This window comes from Oncorhynchus clarkii, chromosome 1 (genome assembly GCF_045791955.1).
Source record: "Oncorhynchus clarkii lewisi isolate Uvic-CL-2024 chromosome 1, UVic_Ocla_1.0, whole genome shotgun sequence".
NCBI classification, from domain to species: Eukaryota; Metazoa; Chordata; class Actinopteri; order Salmoniformes; family Salmonidae; genus Oncorhynchus; species Oncorhynchus clarkii.
This window is the reverse complement of record NC_092147.1, coordinates 64456473-64474558: the sequence shown is the minus strand read 5'-3', so window position 1 is coordinate 64474558 and position 18086 is coordinate 64456473. Positions and strand designations below refer to the sequence as shown.

At 46.2% G+C, this 18086-nt stretch overlaps 2 protein-coding genes across 4 annotated transcripts in view; one reads left to right on the top strand and one right to left on the bottom strand.

Annotated features, from left to right (window-relative positions):
• Nucleotides 1-7747, top strand: part of LOC139410533 (echinoderm microtubule-associated protein-like 4) — a 104950-nt gene extending 97203 nt beyond the window's left edge. For 2 of the 3 annotated variants that reach the window (XM_071155811.1, XM_071155820.1), the window contains 8 exons: nucleotides 498-629; nucleotides 852-919; nucleotides 1066-1154; nucleotides 1283-1380; nucleotides 3873-3960; nucleotides 4173-4271; nucleotides 5717-5847; nucleotides 6149-7733. In XM_071155811.1, coding sequence (XP_071011912.1) covers nucleotides 498-629; nucleotides 852-919; nucleotides 1066-1154; nucleotides 1283-1380; nucleotides 3873-3960; nucleotides 4173-4271; nucleotides 5717-5847; nucleotides 6149-6676 — 1233 coding nt within the window. In that variant the 3' untranslated portion in view covers nucleotides 6677-7733. Of the gene's footprint in view, nucleotides 1-497; nucleotides 630-851; nucleotides 920-1065; nucleotides 1155-1282; nucleotides 1381-3872; nucleotides 3961-4172; nucleotides 4272-5716; nucleotides 5848-6148 lie in introns of all 3 variants that reach the window. The other variant, XM_071155805.1, reaches the window with a different exon arrangement.
• Nucleotides 7748-12256: 4509 nt separating this feature from the next.
• LOC139410516 (uncharacterized) lies at nucleotides 12257-17271 on the bottom strand. Its single transcript, XM_071155804.1, has 3 exons — nucleotides 17073-17271; nucleotides 13098-13196; nucleotides 12257-12528 (listed from the first exon to the last, which is right to left on the bottom strand). The coding sequence occupies exons 1-3, from the start codon at nucleotides 17116-17118 to the stop codon at nucleotides 12443-12445; spliced, it is 231 nt and encodes a 76-aa protein (XP_071011905.1). The 5' UTR covers nucleotides 17119-17271; the 3' UTR covers nucleotides 12257-12442.
• Nucleotides 17272-18086: the final 815 nt, after the last annotated feature.

Here is an 18086-nt window from a genome sequence, read left to right as displayed (position 1 = left end):
GCTAAAGGCATCTCAGGACTGCAGGGCCCTGCTAAACCAGCCCTGTTGTAAGAATGCCAGTGTCGGCCCCCTCACTAGCTGCTTTCCCAATCGTTTCCTCCCTGTGAGAGAGAGCAGAGCGGGTGAGACGCTGCTATTTTCCAGAGAGCCCGTGTTGTATAACTGGCTTCATTTTTTCCCAGTGATTTGAACGCTGTATTAAGAGCCGGGCGGAGGTATTTCTCCCGTCTTTTGAGGGAGCCCAACTGCTCCCACCCTCTTCTGTCCTCTAGCCCCGTGTGAAGGAGGTCATTGGAGATTTGTGGTGGTGTGTTTCGAGCAGGGCGCGTACATTGTAAACGCTGGAGTTCTGGGTTTTGAGTCTCACTTTAAATGGGCAATATACAGAATATGTGTTTACTGCTCAGTAGGTCGTGTTAAGTACTTCAGTCACTTTGGTCAAAACGGAAGCATAACCCCATCAGCATTATTTTCTAACCTCTGACCTTTCGCCTCAGGGACACACAGACGAGCTATGGGGGCTGGCGTCGCACCCCTTCAAGGATCTGTTCCTAACCTGTGCCCAGGACAGGCAGGTGTGCCTGTGGAACTCTGTGGACCACTCCCTGGAATGGACCAGGCTCCTGGATGTAAGAACCAGTATATCCCTTTCGGGAACTATTCTATACAGCAGATTAAGAATCCACGCTCATCCACTACACAGACAAAAATTGAAATGTTGATCCAAGTTTTTCGTTGAGATGCAAACACATCTCAAGTTTGGAATCAGGCCTTACACAAAATAAATGTATGTTTGAAATGTATCTCTCTCTCTCACTCTCTCTCTCTCCCTTGCTCTTTCTTTCTCTCAGGAGCATGGCCACTGTGCGGACTTTCACCCCAGTGGTGCTGTTGTGGCCATCGGTACTCACTCAGGAAAGTAAGTTCAGCTGGACCCCATCTCTAACTCTGAAGGACATTAGTGTCTTATCTGTCTCATCTCTCCTCCTGTACGGGGGAAAGTCCATTCTTACGAATCCTCTTGTGTTGTTCTCTCCCCCCCCCCCCCCCCCCCGCGTGTCCCAGGTGGTACGCTCTGGATGCAGAGACCAGAGACCTGGTGGCCATTCACACAGACGGCAACGAGCAGCTGTCAGTCATGCGCTTCTCCGTAGGTGGGTGGAGCTGGTCTTGCACACAGTCACGTGTTGAATGAAGCGCTGTTCATTCAACACACGCCTGCGGAGGATAATAGAACGCGGTGGATCATTTACCCACAATCCTGTTCTCACTCCCTCCTCAGATGGCACCCTGCTGGCAGTGGGATCACATGACAACTTCATTTACCTCCACACCGTGTCGGAGAAAGGCCGCAAGTACACCAGATGTGGGAAGTGCATTGTGAGTACAGCACCATTTGTGTGTGTGTGTGCCAATATGCATGTGGGAAGATAATTTTCCTCAAAGAGACTCTGTCTTTGTCTACTGACTGTATATTTGACCTCCTCGGTGAATCTGTGATGACAGTGAAGGGAGCAGTTCAGCACCCAGCATGGAAGAGGCCTTTAGCTTAGAAATATAGCCATGGTAAAGGCATTTCATCAAAGTGAGTTATGCAGACTGCTGTGGTGTGTTGAATGATATGTGTGTGTGTGGGGGGGGGGGGGGGGGGGGGTGCTTGTCTCCCTGCAGCTGGAGAGATGGATATGATCAGTGCTTTCAGTGTGTATTAATCACAGGAAAAGCAACAGGAGAGAAACCGAGAGGGAGAGAGAGTATGAATTGTTAATACATTTTGCATTGCCTTGGCACCGTCGGGTTGCTCCGAGAAAGAGTGAGACCGACACCGAGAGAAAGACGCGACCCAGAGAGTGATCAGTACGCTGTGCTGTGACCCCAGCAGGGTAGAGGTCGCAGTGTACAGAGAGTGATCAGTACGCTGTGCTGTGACCCCAGCAGGGTAGAGGTAGCGGTGTACAGAGAGTGATCAGTACGCTGTGCTGTGACCCCAGCAGGGTAGAGGTAGCGGTGTACAGAGAGTGATCAGTACGCTAGGCTGTGACCCCAGCAGGGTAGAGGTAGCGGTGTACAGAGAGTGATCAGTACGCTGGGCTGTGACCCCAGCAGGGTAGAGGTAGCGGTGTACAGAGAGTGATCAGTACGCTGTGCTGTGACCCCAGCAGGGTAGAGGTAGCGATGTACAGAGAGTGATCAGTACGCTGTGCTGTGACCCCAGCAGGGTAGAGGTAGCGGTGTACAGAGAGTGATCAGTACGCTGTGCTGTGACCCTAGCAGGGTAGAGGTAGCGGTGTACAGAGAGTGATCAGTACGCTGTGCTGTGACCCCAGCAGGGTTTAGGTAGCGGTGTACAGAGAGTGATCAGTACGCTGTGCTGTAACCCCAGCAGGGTGGAGGTAGCGGTGTACAGAGAGTGATCAGTACGCTGTGCTGTGACCCCAGCAGGGTGGAGGTAGCGGTGCACAGAGAGTGATCAGTACGCTGTGCTGTGACCCCAGCAGGCCATCTCTACAGCGATCTGGAGACCCACAGGGCCAGTGTGAATCACTCTACTGTTAAACACACTGTTGTTTTACACCTCCTCTGGCCTCCGCTTGGCTGCTGCTCGGTCTGCGATTTCTTTGTTTCTCTTTCACTGTTGTCTCTCTCCCTCTCTCTTTCCCTCTCATTCATGTAGTTGCTTTTTCTCTCTCTCTCTCTCTCTCTCTCTCTCTCTCTCTCTCTCTCTGTCTCTGTCTCTGTCTCTGTCTCCCCCCCCCCCCATGCCTGTGGAGTTCTGGTCATCTGTGGGTTGGATGCCAATGGCCAGGACCACGGTGCTCAGGTTGTGGTCACGGTCATTGCTTCTGGTGCTTGACCACTATGGTCTTGGTACCCTATTGTGGAACGAAACGTTACCAATGTTAACCCCCAGGCAACTTACCGTACATAGCCTGGCAGCCACAGCAGAGCATGCGGGTTGGGTAGTTTAATAACAGAGCAGAGATCAGAAGCACAGCAGTTAGATTTTAGATTTTTGAAAAACAAGCTTGGGGTTGCATGAGAGAGTATTAAAAGCCAGATTCTCAATTGGTACGGTTCAAAGGCTCAGGGCTCCAGAGGGAATAAAGACATTGTGGGAAGGTTGGTTTGAGGTTTTATTGGCGTTGGCAGAGGACTGGGCCCCTGTCTGTAACCACAGCTTCACAGCAAAGCAGAGAGACGCGCTGATATACAGTATAAGTATATAACGAGGCAGTTAGTTGTATGGATTTCTAGGGACACATGCAAATATGTATACGAGTCCTCTTGTTCAGATAAGGAAGTGACTAGGATTGTGTGTATAATTAGGGAGATGCATGAAGACAGAAATACATAATTTTCTGTGTGTGTGTTTCATTCAGTATGGGATTCAGATTTGTATGCGTTTGTGTGAGAAAGTGAGCTCAGCAGCTGTGGAGTGACTAGCCTTAACTTGGCAGGATGTCAGAGACGTGTGTGTGTGTGTGTGTGTGAGATATGATTGCATGTGTGCATGGGTCTGTGTGTTGGATGGAAGCCTGCAGACCTGAAGGAAATCAAACAAAGTGCCAAGATAGGCAAACAGAGATTCCCTCCCTGACTCTGAGTGTGGGGGGAGGACAGACACACACAGTGTCTCCTCCAATGGGCTGTGGTGGAAGACTGGAGCTCGCTCCCAGGATAGTGCACTTAACCGCTGCGTGGGCTAGTTTTAATAAAGGCAGCAATCTCCTCTGAAACGATTAGCCAAACGAAGCTAGCCCTTCGCTGTACATGCTGTGCCTGTCTCTAGCTCCATGAATGTAACCGTGACCTGTTTCACCTCTCCTCCTAAATCACCTACCCAGCCTTCTGACTCTGTGTGGTTTTAACAGGGACATTCCAGCTACATCACACATCTTGACTGGTCCCCCGACAACAAGTTCATCATGTCCAACTCCGGAGACTACGAGATCCTCTACTGTGCGTAAACACACCTTCGAATGAGTCTCATGCCATTAGTAAGGCCGCAGCAGCAGCTTCATTGATGGAGAATGGGGCTAAATTACTGATCCACGTAGGGATGTTTAGCAATCAGACAAATTGTATTTTTTTCACAAGCTTTTTCTTTAACAAACTACTGCTGTGGTGAAGTATTCCCCTTAACCTAGGCCCCGGTTCTATCCTCTTTGCAGGGGACATTCCAAACGGCTGCAAGTACATCCGTAACCGTTCCGAGTGTAAGGACATCGACTGGACCACCTATACCTGCGTGCTGGGCTACCATGTCTTCGGTCAGTATCGACTTGGGCAATAGGGGTATGGCGGGAATGCTTTGTCTCTGTTCGTGGCTGTGCTATGCCGGATCTGTGTAGAGTGTGTGTTTTTATGCTCACTGCTGTGGGTGTATAAAGCATCTGTGGGTGTGAGACCTGCTACTGAACAGAAAGTGCGGTTTGGGACTCGTTCCCGCGCACTCTTGACTTTCTGCCTTTCCCTGTTTCCTTTTTCTTCCTTCTCCCTCATTCATCCTGTCTTCCTCTGCTCTCTTTCTCAATTTGTTTTAAAAACATTTTTTTAATCCGTATTACGCAAGTTTGTAACGGCGCCTAAACAGCCAACGCATGTCCTTCCCATTTGAACTCTGCTACCCGAATTGACCCTGCTCTGTTTCCCTACTGGTTTTGTCCCGCTGCAGTACGGCGTGTCGTGGTATCTGCAGTGTTTCCTCACATCTTTCTCCGTCTCCATCTCTATTGGTCTCCCTCCCTCTTTCTTTGTTCTCCCTCCGTCCATCTCTTTCTATCGCTCCCCGTCCCTTTCTTCTCTCACTGTCTCGGGGGGGGGGGGGGGGGGGGGGGGACAGGCCCAGGAAAAAATAGAGCCCCCGACTCCACATATTTTAGTTCTTTAAGGGGGCTGGAAAAATAGTTCTCTCTCTCTCTCTCTCTCTCGACTTTCAGATTCCTCAGTTCTCAGCCAGTAGATTGTCCCTCGCTTAGGCTGGAACTGATCAGACCCAGGAGAGTAGAGATTGCATATATGTGTGTGAAGTGATCACGCTTAATTTCTATGTGCCTGTATCTCCCTGTGAGAGAGAGAGAGAGAAGGTAAGATAGGGAGTGTGTACTGTGCACGTTAGTGTGGATGAAGGCCCCTATGGTGTTGGGTCTGCCCCCTGGTGGTATGCTTTTTGACACGGCTTCACGTACTCGAACATGTGGATAGGACACTAAGTCAAATCAAATTGGTTGTGGACACTTATTCTGCAGACGATATCGCGAGTGTTGTGAAGTGTTTATTTTCTTCCGACAGTGTGATAATAAAAGTTATACCTAACAATACAAAACAATACACGCTAATCCCCCCAAAATGTAAGAAAGGAAATAAGAAATATACTGATATCAGAATGAGCCATGTCAAAGTCCTGAAGTATAAATTTATATGATGGTGTGTGTATAGACAGTGGGGACAGTACATGAATAGAACAGCAGTAGTTATATAGGATAACACTTGACTAGAATACAGTATCTACATATAAAGTGGGTAGAACAGTGTGTAAACCCTATCAAAGTGACCCGCGTTCAATGACTATGTACATATGGCAACAGTCTCTAAGGGGCAGGGTAGAGTACCGGTTGATAGCTGGCTAGTAACAGAGGCTAAAGTTCAGGGCAGGTTCCACTGCTATGATAGAGGGGCAAAACAACCAGTGTGTGTGTGTGTGTGTGTCTTCCAGGAGTGTGGCCTGAGGGTTCCGATGGTACAGACATCAACGCTCTGATCAGGTCCCACAACAGGAAGGTGATCGCACTGGCTGATGACTTCTGCAAAGTGCACCTCTTCCAGTACCCCTGCGCCAGACCCAAGGTAAGTCTGGCCCCTAAGCACTCTAGTCCCTGTACTGCTCAACAGTACTGTCCCGATATACATCTGTGGAGGCTGCTGAGGGGAGGACGGCTCATAATAATGGCTGGAACAGAGCGAATGGCATCAAATCATGGAAACCGTGTGTTGGATGTCATTTATTCCATTCCACTCCGGCCATTATGACAAGCCCCTCCTCCCCAATTAAAGTGCCACCAACCTCCTGTGGTAAACATACTGTATGTAGTATAGCCTACTGTAATATTGGCTTCAAATCCTAATATAATGTCTCCTTCCTCCGCAGGCACCTAGCCACAAATACAGCGCCCACAGCAGTCACGTGACCAATGTGACCTTCATGCACAACGACAGTCACCTGGTGTCCACGGGCGGGAAGGATACCAGTGTCATGCAGTGGCGTCTGGTGGAGAAGACCCCCTCATTGGTCCCCAGTGACTCCTCCCTCTCTCTAGGGGAGGGGCTCCTACATAACTCCATCCTCCGTGCTGCCATCCCAGCGGTGCCTCTGACGCCCACCCCCACCGAGCCGGCTGCGCCGCCAACCACAACCCCTACCCCGCCCACCGTCCTCGACCTGACCTCTGACCCCACAGCGGCGCACTGCGGGGGAGTGGCTCTTGTCACACCTCCCCCCACGCCAACCTCCCCCACGACCAACGGACGGCAGGAGAGCTCCCCGGAAACCCCTCCCCCCGCCGAGCTAACCCCGCCCCCCTCTGACAGCACGCTGAGCCTCAAGGACAGCCTGGAACCCAGCGACGACACGGCCACGCCTAGCGACGAGGGCCGCCCTTTCACCCCACCCTCGTGAAGAGCCTCAGTTGTGATGCAGCCCAGCGCTCCTCTCTCCTGCTCAGCACCCCCCCCTGGAGGTGCCTCGATGTCGCTGCGTCTCTCGGGCGGATTCCATCTCTGTTCAGGTCTCTTTTTGTTTTCAGTTTTAGTTTTGTCTTCGTGCTCTTCTTTTTGTTTCTTTTTGATGTCTGCGTTATTTGATGAAGAGTGGCGGATGTTTTTTTAAAGATGATCACCTGACGTTGTGAGAGCGTGAGGAGAGAATGTTGTGGTTGTTCTGGTTCATACGGTTAAGTATGTGTCTGCTAGTGCTCACTCCTCAGTCCAGCCCTTATTCAATATTGATCACGTGTCTAAGCTGTGTTGCCATAGAAACGTATATACTCATCTAATCCTTACTCGATAATGCAACAACCTGCAATAACACACCATAGCATAATTTGCGACCACACACAACCAGTAACACACCATCACATACAGCTGATGAAAACATACTCCATCACTCCGGGCTTTCAAACAGGTGTGTGTGTGTGGGGGGGGTTAAGGTTAGAATTAGTGTCAGGGTTAGAATTAGGTTTAGGGTTAGCAGCTAGGGTTAGGTTTAGGGTTAAGGTAAGGGTACAGGTTAAGGAAAATTGGATTTTGAATGGGACTTAATTGTATGTCCCCACAAGGTTAGCTGCGCAAGACTTGCGTGTGTGTGTGTGTGTGTGTGGGCTGACATGCATGCAGACTGCCTTTCCATGGCAATAAGCTGTTCTCTCTACCAGAGTCCCTGCAGGGAACTCATCCATCCAGCCTCGTTGTAATGGCCAGAAAGGTTAATAATGAGCCATAGGATATCCTGTGGCCATGGACACAATGACTGCACTGAACCACCAGCGACCAGTACCCAGCAGACTCTCACCTGCTCGCCCTACAATAACATGCTACCATTTTCTCTTGTTTATTTCTATTTCCCTTTTGGATGTATACCTTTTAAGATCTTATTCTGGGGACTGTTCCTTCTCTGCTGGAATGGACTGAGATGTTTTTAAGAAGAAAAAAAAAGAATATAAACAAAAATAAAAAAAGAGTCTTAAGTGTCTGCGAGCCGCCGTTTTATACATTGTGTCCTTCTGGCTCATCCCCCCCTTTCTGCAGAAATCAGGACTGGATCACTCTCACAGGAATACACAGCCAGCAGAGGGAGGCAGAGAGCTCCCTCTGTCGTCTACACAGCCTTCTGTCTTCTACACAGCCCCCTCTGTCTTCTACACAGCCCCCTCTGTCTTCTACACAGCCCCCTCTGTCTTCTACACAGCCCCCTCTGTCTTCTACACAGCCCCCTCTGTCTTCTACACAGCCTCCCCTTTCTGCAGAAATCAGGACTAGATCACTCTCACAGGAATACACAGCCAGCAGAGGGAGGCAGAGAGCTCCCTCTGTCTTCTACACAGCTCCCTCTGTCTTCTACACAGCCCCCTCTGTCTTCTACACAGCCCCCTCTGTCTTCTACACAGCCCCCCCTTTCTGCAGAAATCAGGACTGGATCACTCTCACAGGAATACACAGCCAGCAGAGGGAGGCAGAGAGACCTCTCTGTCTTCTACACAGCCCTCTGTCTTCTACACAGCCCCCTCTGTCTTCTACACAGCCCCCCCTTTCTGCAGAAATCAGGACTAGATCACTCTCACAGGAATACACAGCCAGCAGAGGGAGGCAGAGAGACCTATCTGTCTTCTACACAGCCCTCTGTCTTCTACACAGCCCCCTCTGTCTTCTACACAGCCCCCCCTTTCTGCAGAAATCAGGACTGGATCACTCTCACAGGAATACACAGCCAGCAGAGGGAGGCAGAGAGACCTCTCTGTCTTCTACACAGCCCCCTCTGTCTTCTACACAGCCCCCCCTGTCTGCCGAACTCAGGACTGGATCACTCTCACAGGAATACACAGCCAGCAGAGGGAGGCAGAGAGACCTCTCTGTCTTCTACACAGCCCTCTGTCTTCTACACAGCCCCCTCTGTCTTCTACACAGCCCCCCCTTTCTGCAGAAATCAGGACTAGATCACTCTCACAGGAATACACAGCCAGCAGAGGGAGGCAGAGAGACCTCTCTGTCTTCTACACAGCCCTCTGTCTTCTACACAGCCCCCTCTGTCTTCTACACAGCCCCCCCCTTTCTGCAGAAATCAGGACTAGATCACTCTCACAGGAATACACAGCCAGCAGAGGGAGGCAGAGAGACCCCTCTGTCTCCTACACAGCCCCCTCTGTCTCCTACACAGCCCCCTCTGTCTCCTACACAGCCCCCTCTGTCTCCTACACAGCCCCCTCTGTCTCCTACACAGCCCCCTCTGTCTCCTACACAGCCCCCTCTGTCTCCTACACAGCCCCCTCTGTCTTCTACACAGCCCCCTCTGTCTCCTACACAGCCCCCTCTGTCTTCTACACAGCCCCCTCTGTCTTCTACACAGCCCCCTCTGTCTCGCTTCAGTGGGAATGTGTTGGTACATTTAGAGAGAGAGCGAGACTCTCTTCTGTTTACCAGCTGGAAGTAGAGGATAGAGAATTGAGAGATTGCCTTTTAATTGTCCATCCGTGACTAGGGAGAGAAAGTGGAGGTTTTCTATAGCAAGGAAGGTTGAAGGACGATAGAAGGGATACTCATGACTAAGGCATATGTGGCAATGCACAGTAAAGACTTTGATAGTAAGTATAGTCATTTTCCAGGTTTGTCATTATCAGAAGGACGAGAGAGGACTGTGTAAAAAGGTATGTGGTGTAGAAAGGTGTAGCTGTAGTGAACACGGGACTGTGGAGGTAAAGTGCCTGTCCTGTCGGTGATAGTGTCCTAAGGTCGGTAATGTGGCATTGACAGGGTTGTAGTGGAGCGGTAGAGACATTATCAATCGTAGTGAAAGACTGCACGAGGGCATGGTTGTGTCGATGTTATACGGATGTTATTCTAGCGTTGGCCTAAAAAATGTAGCCTTCCAGCTGGCCCACAAAGAACCTCTTTCTCTTTTTATATTAGGAGCGTTTTCAGATTTGTTTTGTTCTTGCAAATCAACTGGGTTTTTTCCCTTCTTGGGAATGCTTCACTATAGGTAGACTTTCTCTGTAGTTTGTCCTGTAGTTGTAGTGAACATGGGATTTCCTTCCCAGAATGCTGAGTGGACGGAACGTGAACACACTTTTTGAACCCCGTACAATGGCAGGCATCAATCTATAAACTAACTCGTACCTTACGATATCTGGAGTCTTTCTGGAACGCTAGATAGCAGTTTTCCCGGGTGTGGGGGGGGGGCGGCATGTGGTCCTGCTAGATCTTCCCCTCCCATACTCAATAATTTTGTACTTTCAGCTGTGGCTACTTTATGTATATAATGGTATGCCTGTGTGTATATATCTGGTCTCTTCATCTTGAGATATAGATAGACCCTCTGAACCATTTTTTCATTGCTTTCTTTTACCACTAGGGGGCACACTCCTCCAGCTCATCCACGTACAATACAGTGTGAAATAATGTCTCTCCGCAAAATGTGCTCTTCTTACCATGACAGGTTGTTATGGTGGGGGACAGTGGACCGGCTTTCTGTCACTTTGGTTTTTACAGCGTTTTCATGCCAATCGGAGGCCTACAGCCGTTATGTACTGAGTGTTGCTTTGACGAATGGCCACGTTGAGAGGAGGTTCGGGGGTGGGGGTTTGGTAGGTTTTTCCTGTGTTGGTTAAAGGGAGGCTAAATGTTTTTTTTAAGATAGGGCGGATTAGTACGGTGTGGAGGATTTGGACACCAGGGCATCCCGTGTACTGGGCCCTGACAAGGATCTAAGGATTTTTTGAGAGGTAGAGGGCCATTATTTCTATTCAACCATATTTTTTAGGGGAAGTTTTTCTGAAGGGCTTGTATAGAATCATGTTTTATTAGTTAGATGGCTAGTATCCAAAACACACAAAGGAAAAAGTGAAGGGGAGAAGTGAGTTGAAAACACAAAGCTCCTTGACTGGTCTGAAACCTCAGCCTTGTGAATGAACGTCTAAGTGTCCTGGGGCGGGGATGGGGGAGGTCGGGAGATGGGTACGCTAGGGTTGTCTCACCAACACTCCTTGAACAAAACAGCTGTGACACCGTGGTTGGAATGGGGGAGGGCATAAAGGAGTATGGGGAGGGGGGGCACAGACATGTACAACCTTTTGTGATATTCAAAATAAACATGGTTATGACCATGCACGATGACGGGGATACTGATGAAATGTTGAAATGATTTGATGGTGATGAGATACTGTATGAATGACAACAACAACAAAAACATGTTTCACACGATCTGTCTCTAGAAAAATACTGAAGATTTTAAAAAAAATTAATAAATGCAAATAAACATTTTAAAACAGAGAGAAGCTTTTATGTTTGAGTATTTCCACTGATCTATGTGTTGATCTTGGTCTGAATGTTTTGGGGTATGAAAGGGTTCGCTTTAATACATAATTTCAGTTTACATTGAGTCACTGTTGTGTTTTCAGGAACATTGAGTTGTTGTCGGAGCATGACAAAGTCCACCTTTAATCCTTCCTCAAACATCTCTATGTCCCTGAAACAGGCTCAGGGACATAGATGTTTGAGGAAGGATTAAATGTGGACTTTGTCAAGCTCTGACGACAACTCACTGATCCTGAAAACCAAACTGTGACGAGATTGTTTTGTGTCAATCAGAATCCTCTGATACCTGACCTGCTGTGTGTGTATGTGGGCATGCGTCCATGTGTATGTCTGTATAGTGGACGGTCTTCCCTAGTCAATTCTGGACCTTTCAGTCTCTAGTTGTGTCCGTTAAGTGGACAGTTCTCTGGCTGTGGTATTAGACTGTGGGTAAACAGAGGTCTCTGTGGTATTAGACTGTGGGTAAACAGAGGTCTCTGTGCTATTAGACTGTGGGTAAACAGGGTCTCTGTGCTATTAGACTGTGGGTAAACAGTGGACAGAGCTCTCTGTGGTATTAGACATTGTGAGTAAACAGTGGACAGAGGTCTCTGTGGTATTAGACATTGTGAGTAAACAGTGGACAGAGCCCTCTGTGGTATTAGACATTGTGAGTAAACAGTGGACAGAGCTCTCTGTGGTATTAGACATTGTGAGTAAACAGTGGACAGAGCCCTCTGTGGTATTAGACTGTAGGTAAACAGAGCTCTCTGTGGTATTAGACTGTAGGTAAACAGAGCTCTCTGTGGTATTAGACTGTAGGTAAACAGAGCTCTCTGTGGTATCAGACTGTAGGGAAACAGAGCTCTCTGTGGTGTTAGACTGTAGGGAAACCGAGGAGTGGTGTCATTCTGATTCAGCAGATCTTGCCGACTGACTGCCACACAGATAACAAAAAGACCCACAGACTGCCAGGCACCACACACACACACACAGAGAAAATTCTGTCCATCTGCACCGCAAAGGGAAAAATGCAAGAGTGTCCCTATGAGCAGCATGATTCAGCATCCCACATTTGAAAGAACAACTTGAGTAAAGTGACCCTGTAAGTCCCGCTTGAATAGTTCTCTATGCTTAACAAAACACTGATGAAATGTATACTGTAGCAGCATTTCAGACTGGAGATGGGTGGTTACAATTTCGTAGGACTTTATTTCATGTGACTTTACATCAAATTAAAGTTATTTTTGTCACGTTATTTATACAAACGCATTCCATTCACCAAGTGCTAAACAGCAAGTCACTGTCGGCTGATATCACAGCTCTTCATCCTCTGCCTTTCCTGGGCCGTGGAGTTAGTGTCCCCTGGGAATCAGTTCTAGGCATTGCAGCGGTCCTTATAGCAGCACGTCCAGCCTGGTCGAGAGCAGAACTCCAGCCGAGCACAGCCCTTCTCCCCAGTCTCTGTAGAGGAGACACAAAACATTAGGAGATGTTGTAGGACTCTATCAGAAGATTTACTAGGACCAAGGATTTCACTCTCACAAACCGTTTTATTCACTAAGACTTATTGTTAGGCTACGGATTTGATCACTTTATGTTTTTGTATCCCAATTGAATAATTCATTATTGTGTCACTGAATTTGTTATGGTCAGATGTCCATAATTGGATGTTGCCCTGTTGAAGGTCCAAACGTTGTGTTAACTGTTTGTTGTATTATGCAATCCAACGTAATCATGGGCATATCTGATAGTTAATGTCATCGATCAGCCAATTGATCCAAAGAACCAGCCTTGCCAAGAACAAGTCATATTGCTCAGTCCTGGGCTGTCTGAAAACGTGACTAGCTGTCAAATCCTTGCTTCCTCCGTCCTCGTTTCCGAATTGCTCGCCTCCCTTTCGAAAGGTTATTGGTGAAGGTAGTCCGAGGGGAGGGCCCATTTTCTCCTCTCCAATGAGCTGATGAGAGAGAGATGAACACAGCGCTTGTGTAGCAGGAGACAAGTGAAGGACTATTGCTGGTGATACTCACTCCTGGTGTAGCAGGCCTGCTGTGTTCTGCTTGAGCACTGTAGGAGCTGGTTCCTCAGCATCAGGAAGTCCTCGCCGTAACATTCAATGTTGTAGTCGGCTATAGCAAGGGAAGGAAGAGGGAAGAGGGTCAGGGTTACATCATCAATGACCAAGGTATGTTTTGGGCTGGTTCACAGATCACTGGAGACAACAAACGTAATGGCATGATGATCTGGTCTGAGGAAGTACGTCAATCCCTTGCCAGCACGGTTATGAATGATGCAGAGCAGGAATTCAGTAATGTGAGTGTGCATGCGAGCTGCTGTGTGTGTGTGTCTGTGTGTCTTTACAGAAGAAAGGAGACCTAGGGGAGTGTAAAAGCTACCTCAGGATAATGTTGGACAACACCAGGAAGTGTTCAATCACATCTTTCTATACTATAGGATTGCGGTGGATGAAAAACAGAATATTAGGCCGGTTTGAGAAGTGCAGAGTTGGATAGGTTACTTTCTAAATGTTAGCCGTTAGTTACCTGTCCAAAATTGTAATCAGTAACGTCACTTTTAGATTGCCCAGACTCAGTAACGTAATCTGATTACATTAAGTTACTTTTAGATTACTTTCCCCTTAAGAGGCATTAGAAGAAAGACAATGTATGTTACCAATTGAACGACATCTATTGCAGAATAAATCAATGTTAAAGTTTACATAGCTGGCCATATATAGATGTTACATTTTACTTTATTGGTTGGTAATTTAGGCGTCTTCTAATCCATAACTTTCTACTACATATAATAATATGATTACATTATATATTCACATTAAAAGCCAAAGTCTATCAGAATTCCAGTCATTCCACTAAATGTTATACCCCTTGATCTTAAAGAATAGGACTTGGAAATATGGATGTATAGATTAGCCAAATTGTTTTACCTGAGCATAACCTCAAAACTAAGGGCTTATTAGCCAGCCTACTCTGTTTATGATTTTGTTGTCATGGAGGACTGATTGGGCTCATTGATTCCAGTTGAAAAATAAATGCTGCGCTCATGGAATGGCATACTTTGAGCACTACTGAAAAGTGCTATTTACGTTTGAAAAGTGAATGTCATAAGCTACATTTGCTAAAGGCCTATTGTTTACCTTTTTGTTGGTGACACTTTGATATCTTGACAATATGCAGCTGTTTAAAGGGCAAATCCACAGATAAAACAAAATGGTTTCCCCGCCTCTGTTTTGGTAAAGAGTGATGGGCCTGGAGAAATGTAACCACTCTCGGATTAACAGACAGAGCTATAGATGCAAGGACTGACCATCCATGATATCACAATTATTATTTAAACCATGTTATGAGGCTATACAGTGTTTGTTTACATTCACAATGTTTACAAACATTGGAATTAAACAGGCTTATATTTTGAGTTCTCATGGAGCGTGACAGATGAACTAAGCCAATGTCTCATAAGACATTAAATTATATTCAAGAATCAATGGATATATATATATATATATATATATATATATATATATATATATATATAATTTATAAATCCAAAAATGGATGTAGCAACTACAGATTGTCTTTTGAGCATGTGTCCATTACGTCTAAGGATGTTATTTTTTACCAGCCTGAATTAGAATGAGCAATAAAATACCTACTTTTTCCCCATAGGATGGGATCCGCACTACGCAGCTGTTGAAGAGCGCATTTTTCACTGGCTGTCCACTGGTTTCAAAAACAATGATTTATAGGCAGCTTAAACGTTTTGAATTCAACTATTGTTGGGTTCAAATACACATTTCAATTTGTGAACAGCCATCCACAACCACAATCCGTAAGGCGCAAATAGTTAAATGAGAGAGCAGCAGTGTGATTCACATCAATGCGCTAAATAGATATCAATAATAAGTGATATCCGTATCGCCCGTAGACTACACCACTGCTGTCATCCTTTACCTCCAAGCGTTTATTCAAGTTGGATCATCTTTGGATATTGACAGCAGTCGCACTATTGGAAGACATAGCTTGGATCCATCAAGCACATTTGGTGTGTCATCGTAGTGGTCTCTGATTTGTGGTCTCTGAGTCGCTCTGGTGGAACAAATTTAAATTTGCGCCTTTTTTCAATGCTGATTTGAATGTCCATGAGAAAATGTCCGATTTTTTTCCGCAAACATCCATTGTGAATGTAAAAGTAATTATCTAGTTTTTCAAAAGTATCTGTAATCTAATTACAATATTTTTGCTGGTAATGTAAGGGATTACAGGTACCCTTACATGTAACAGATTACTCCCCAACACTGGAGAAGTGGTAGATCGTTCAGAGACCAAATTGCCAACCTCAGGATTATCATATAACAATCCATAAATTGGAACTTTGAGAAAGCTTTCAAGCCTTCAAGAACACCTACCATGCAAAGATTTTTACTGAAGAATTTGTCCGTTTTTTATGATTGTGTTTCGCTTTTTATCTATTGCTGTGAATAATAAAGTGTATTTTAATGTGTATATGGATGTGTAGTTTGTCTGTATTGTATTTTGATGTACTAAACAGTGCTCATCTGGAAAAGAGAACATTGGTCTTAGCATTACTTATACTGTCAGAAAGATAAAAATATCACCTTTCTGGTAAAAAAAACATTTGTTATAAATTGCTGAGGTGTAGTCACTTTTGAGGACACAATCTCAAGTACACTATACAAATATGAAATAATGAAAAATCATGTATTTTTAAATTTTCAATAAAAGTGTGTGAATAGGGATTGAAATGCTTTCTAAATATAGTATTAATTATAATGACTTACTATAAGACTGCACCTTTCTTATGACTGTAAAATAAACATGATCATACTTGGTGACAGTACAAAATTGGGACCATTTCATATAACTGACGGCAGAGAGAGTTCTGCCCAACGAACTCTGTGCGACGCAGAGACGCCGTTCAAATGCCTGCCCATTCAAACGCCGTTCAAATGCCTCAGCTGAGAGCGGCATGTGAAGTGGGACAACCAAAGATTTCACGAAGTGCACAGCAATGGATGCTGCGCCGTTCACAGAGCGCAACAATTGGCGTCGGAACCGGTCCCGAACCGCTCAAACATTCACCAACCACAGCCTCTAAAGCTTACTTAGAATCCATTGGACAGAGGCCATCAGCAACATTTGACAGTGGGAGATCAAAAACAAGAACCTATTGAAGCACAAATGAAGAGGAGGAAGTGGTGCTTTTTAGGCAACACTCTAAGAAGAAACGTGCATCGCGTGGATCAACAGACAGACACTTACCTTTAGCCCACAAGTTAAACGCAAGAGAGAAAGGCCCAAGACCACCTTTATCTGCATCCTCACAGAGCAAGGCATTAAGATAGAGCGACTGTGAGATAGAAGGGGTTGGAAGCAGTTTGTCTGTGAGATAGAAGGGGTTGGAAGCAGTTTGTCTGTGAGATAGAAAGGGGTTGGAAGCAGTTTGTCTGTGAGATAGAAAGGGGTTGGAAGCAGTTTGTCTGTGAGATAGAAAGGGGTTGGAAGCAGTTTGTCTGTGAGATAGAAAGCGGTTGGAAGCAGTTTGTCTGTGAGATAGAAAGGGGTTGGAAGCAGTTTGTCTGTGAGATAGAAAGGGGTTAGAAGCAGTTTGTCTGTGAGATAGAAAGGGGTTGGAAGCAGTTTGTCTGTGAGATAGAAAGGGGTTGGAAGCAGTTTGTCTGTGAGATAGAAAGGGGTTGGAAGCAGTTTGTCTGTGAGATAGAAAGGGGTTGGAAGCAGTTTGTCTGTGAGATAGAAAGGGGTTGGAAGCAGTTTGTCTGTGAGATAGAAAGCGGTTGGAAGCAGTTTGTCTGTGAGATAGAAAGGGGTTGGAAGCAGTTTGTCTGTGAGATAGAAAGGGGTTGGAAGCAGTTTGTCTGTGAGAAAGAAAGGGGTTGGAAGCTGTTTGTTGAGTACCTATGTTCGGCAAGGAACTCAACGCACCAAGTGAAGTAAGTAAGTGTGACGTACCTGTGCAGAGAGGGAGCAGCAGAAGCAGGACCAGGTAGGCTCTCATTGTTGGTCTCAGTCGAAGACTTCTCTTAGCAGCGGATAAGTCTGAGGTTCAAAGTGTTGGAGGGGCAGAGAGCCCCTCTGCTTTTATACTTTGTCGCGTGCTCAGACAGGAACACACACACCCACACAATGACAGGCACGGCATACACTCAGTGTTGACAAGGGTGGATTTCAGGGTTAAAGAATGGTGTCGAAAATGTCTTCCATATAAGGAAATGGTGTCTTATGTCATCCCATGACTGTCGCATTATCAGTGGGAGTCTTGGAGCACTCCAATAACACTTCACCTCTGTTGGCTGACAAAGCTCACTGTTGACAGGAAACACTTTATTAATAATGTTCATGAATAAACAATACACCATTCATAACACACGAACAAATGTTATTCATAATCACACAAGTATTTAAATGTATTTATGCACATTTATGAGCATGATAATTCAGAAGCATTTAGAACCAGTCATACAGAATGTGAACACTAATGTTGAGTAAATGATCACCTCTTCTGTTTAGTTTCTGTTGCCATTGAGAAACACAGCAAGAAAATATGACAAATGATGTGTGAGGGAACAGCCGGATCAAGTGGTCCGACTGCGCTCTCTCCTGGAGGTGGGCCACAGTACAGCCACTACTGATGAGCTCACCGGAGGCCAATTGACTGATTGTTTGTGCTCTCTTAAGGACCTGACTGAAGGGGCAGAGGGGGGAAGAGTTGAAAGAGGAACTCCCAATACAGTTTCCTTCTTTTTGTTGAAGTCACGTCTCTGCGTCTCATTTCGTGCTGTCCCGCCTAGGATTTCGTCAGTGAATAGGTACGGCCTTTCACAGATGTTATATAGGATGTTATATTCCGTTATCATATACCCCAAAAAATATACATCCATATATAAAATATACATCCATTGTGTTAATAATAGATAGTGAGACATGGATGCTTTAGCAATGTCTCCTCTAAAAAATACATATTGT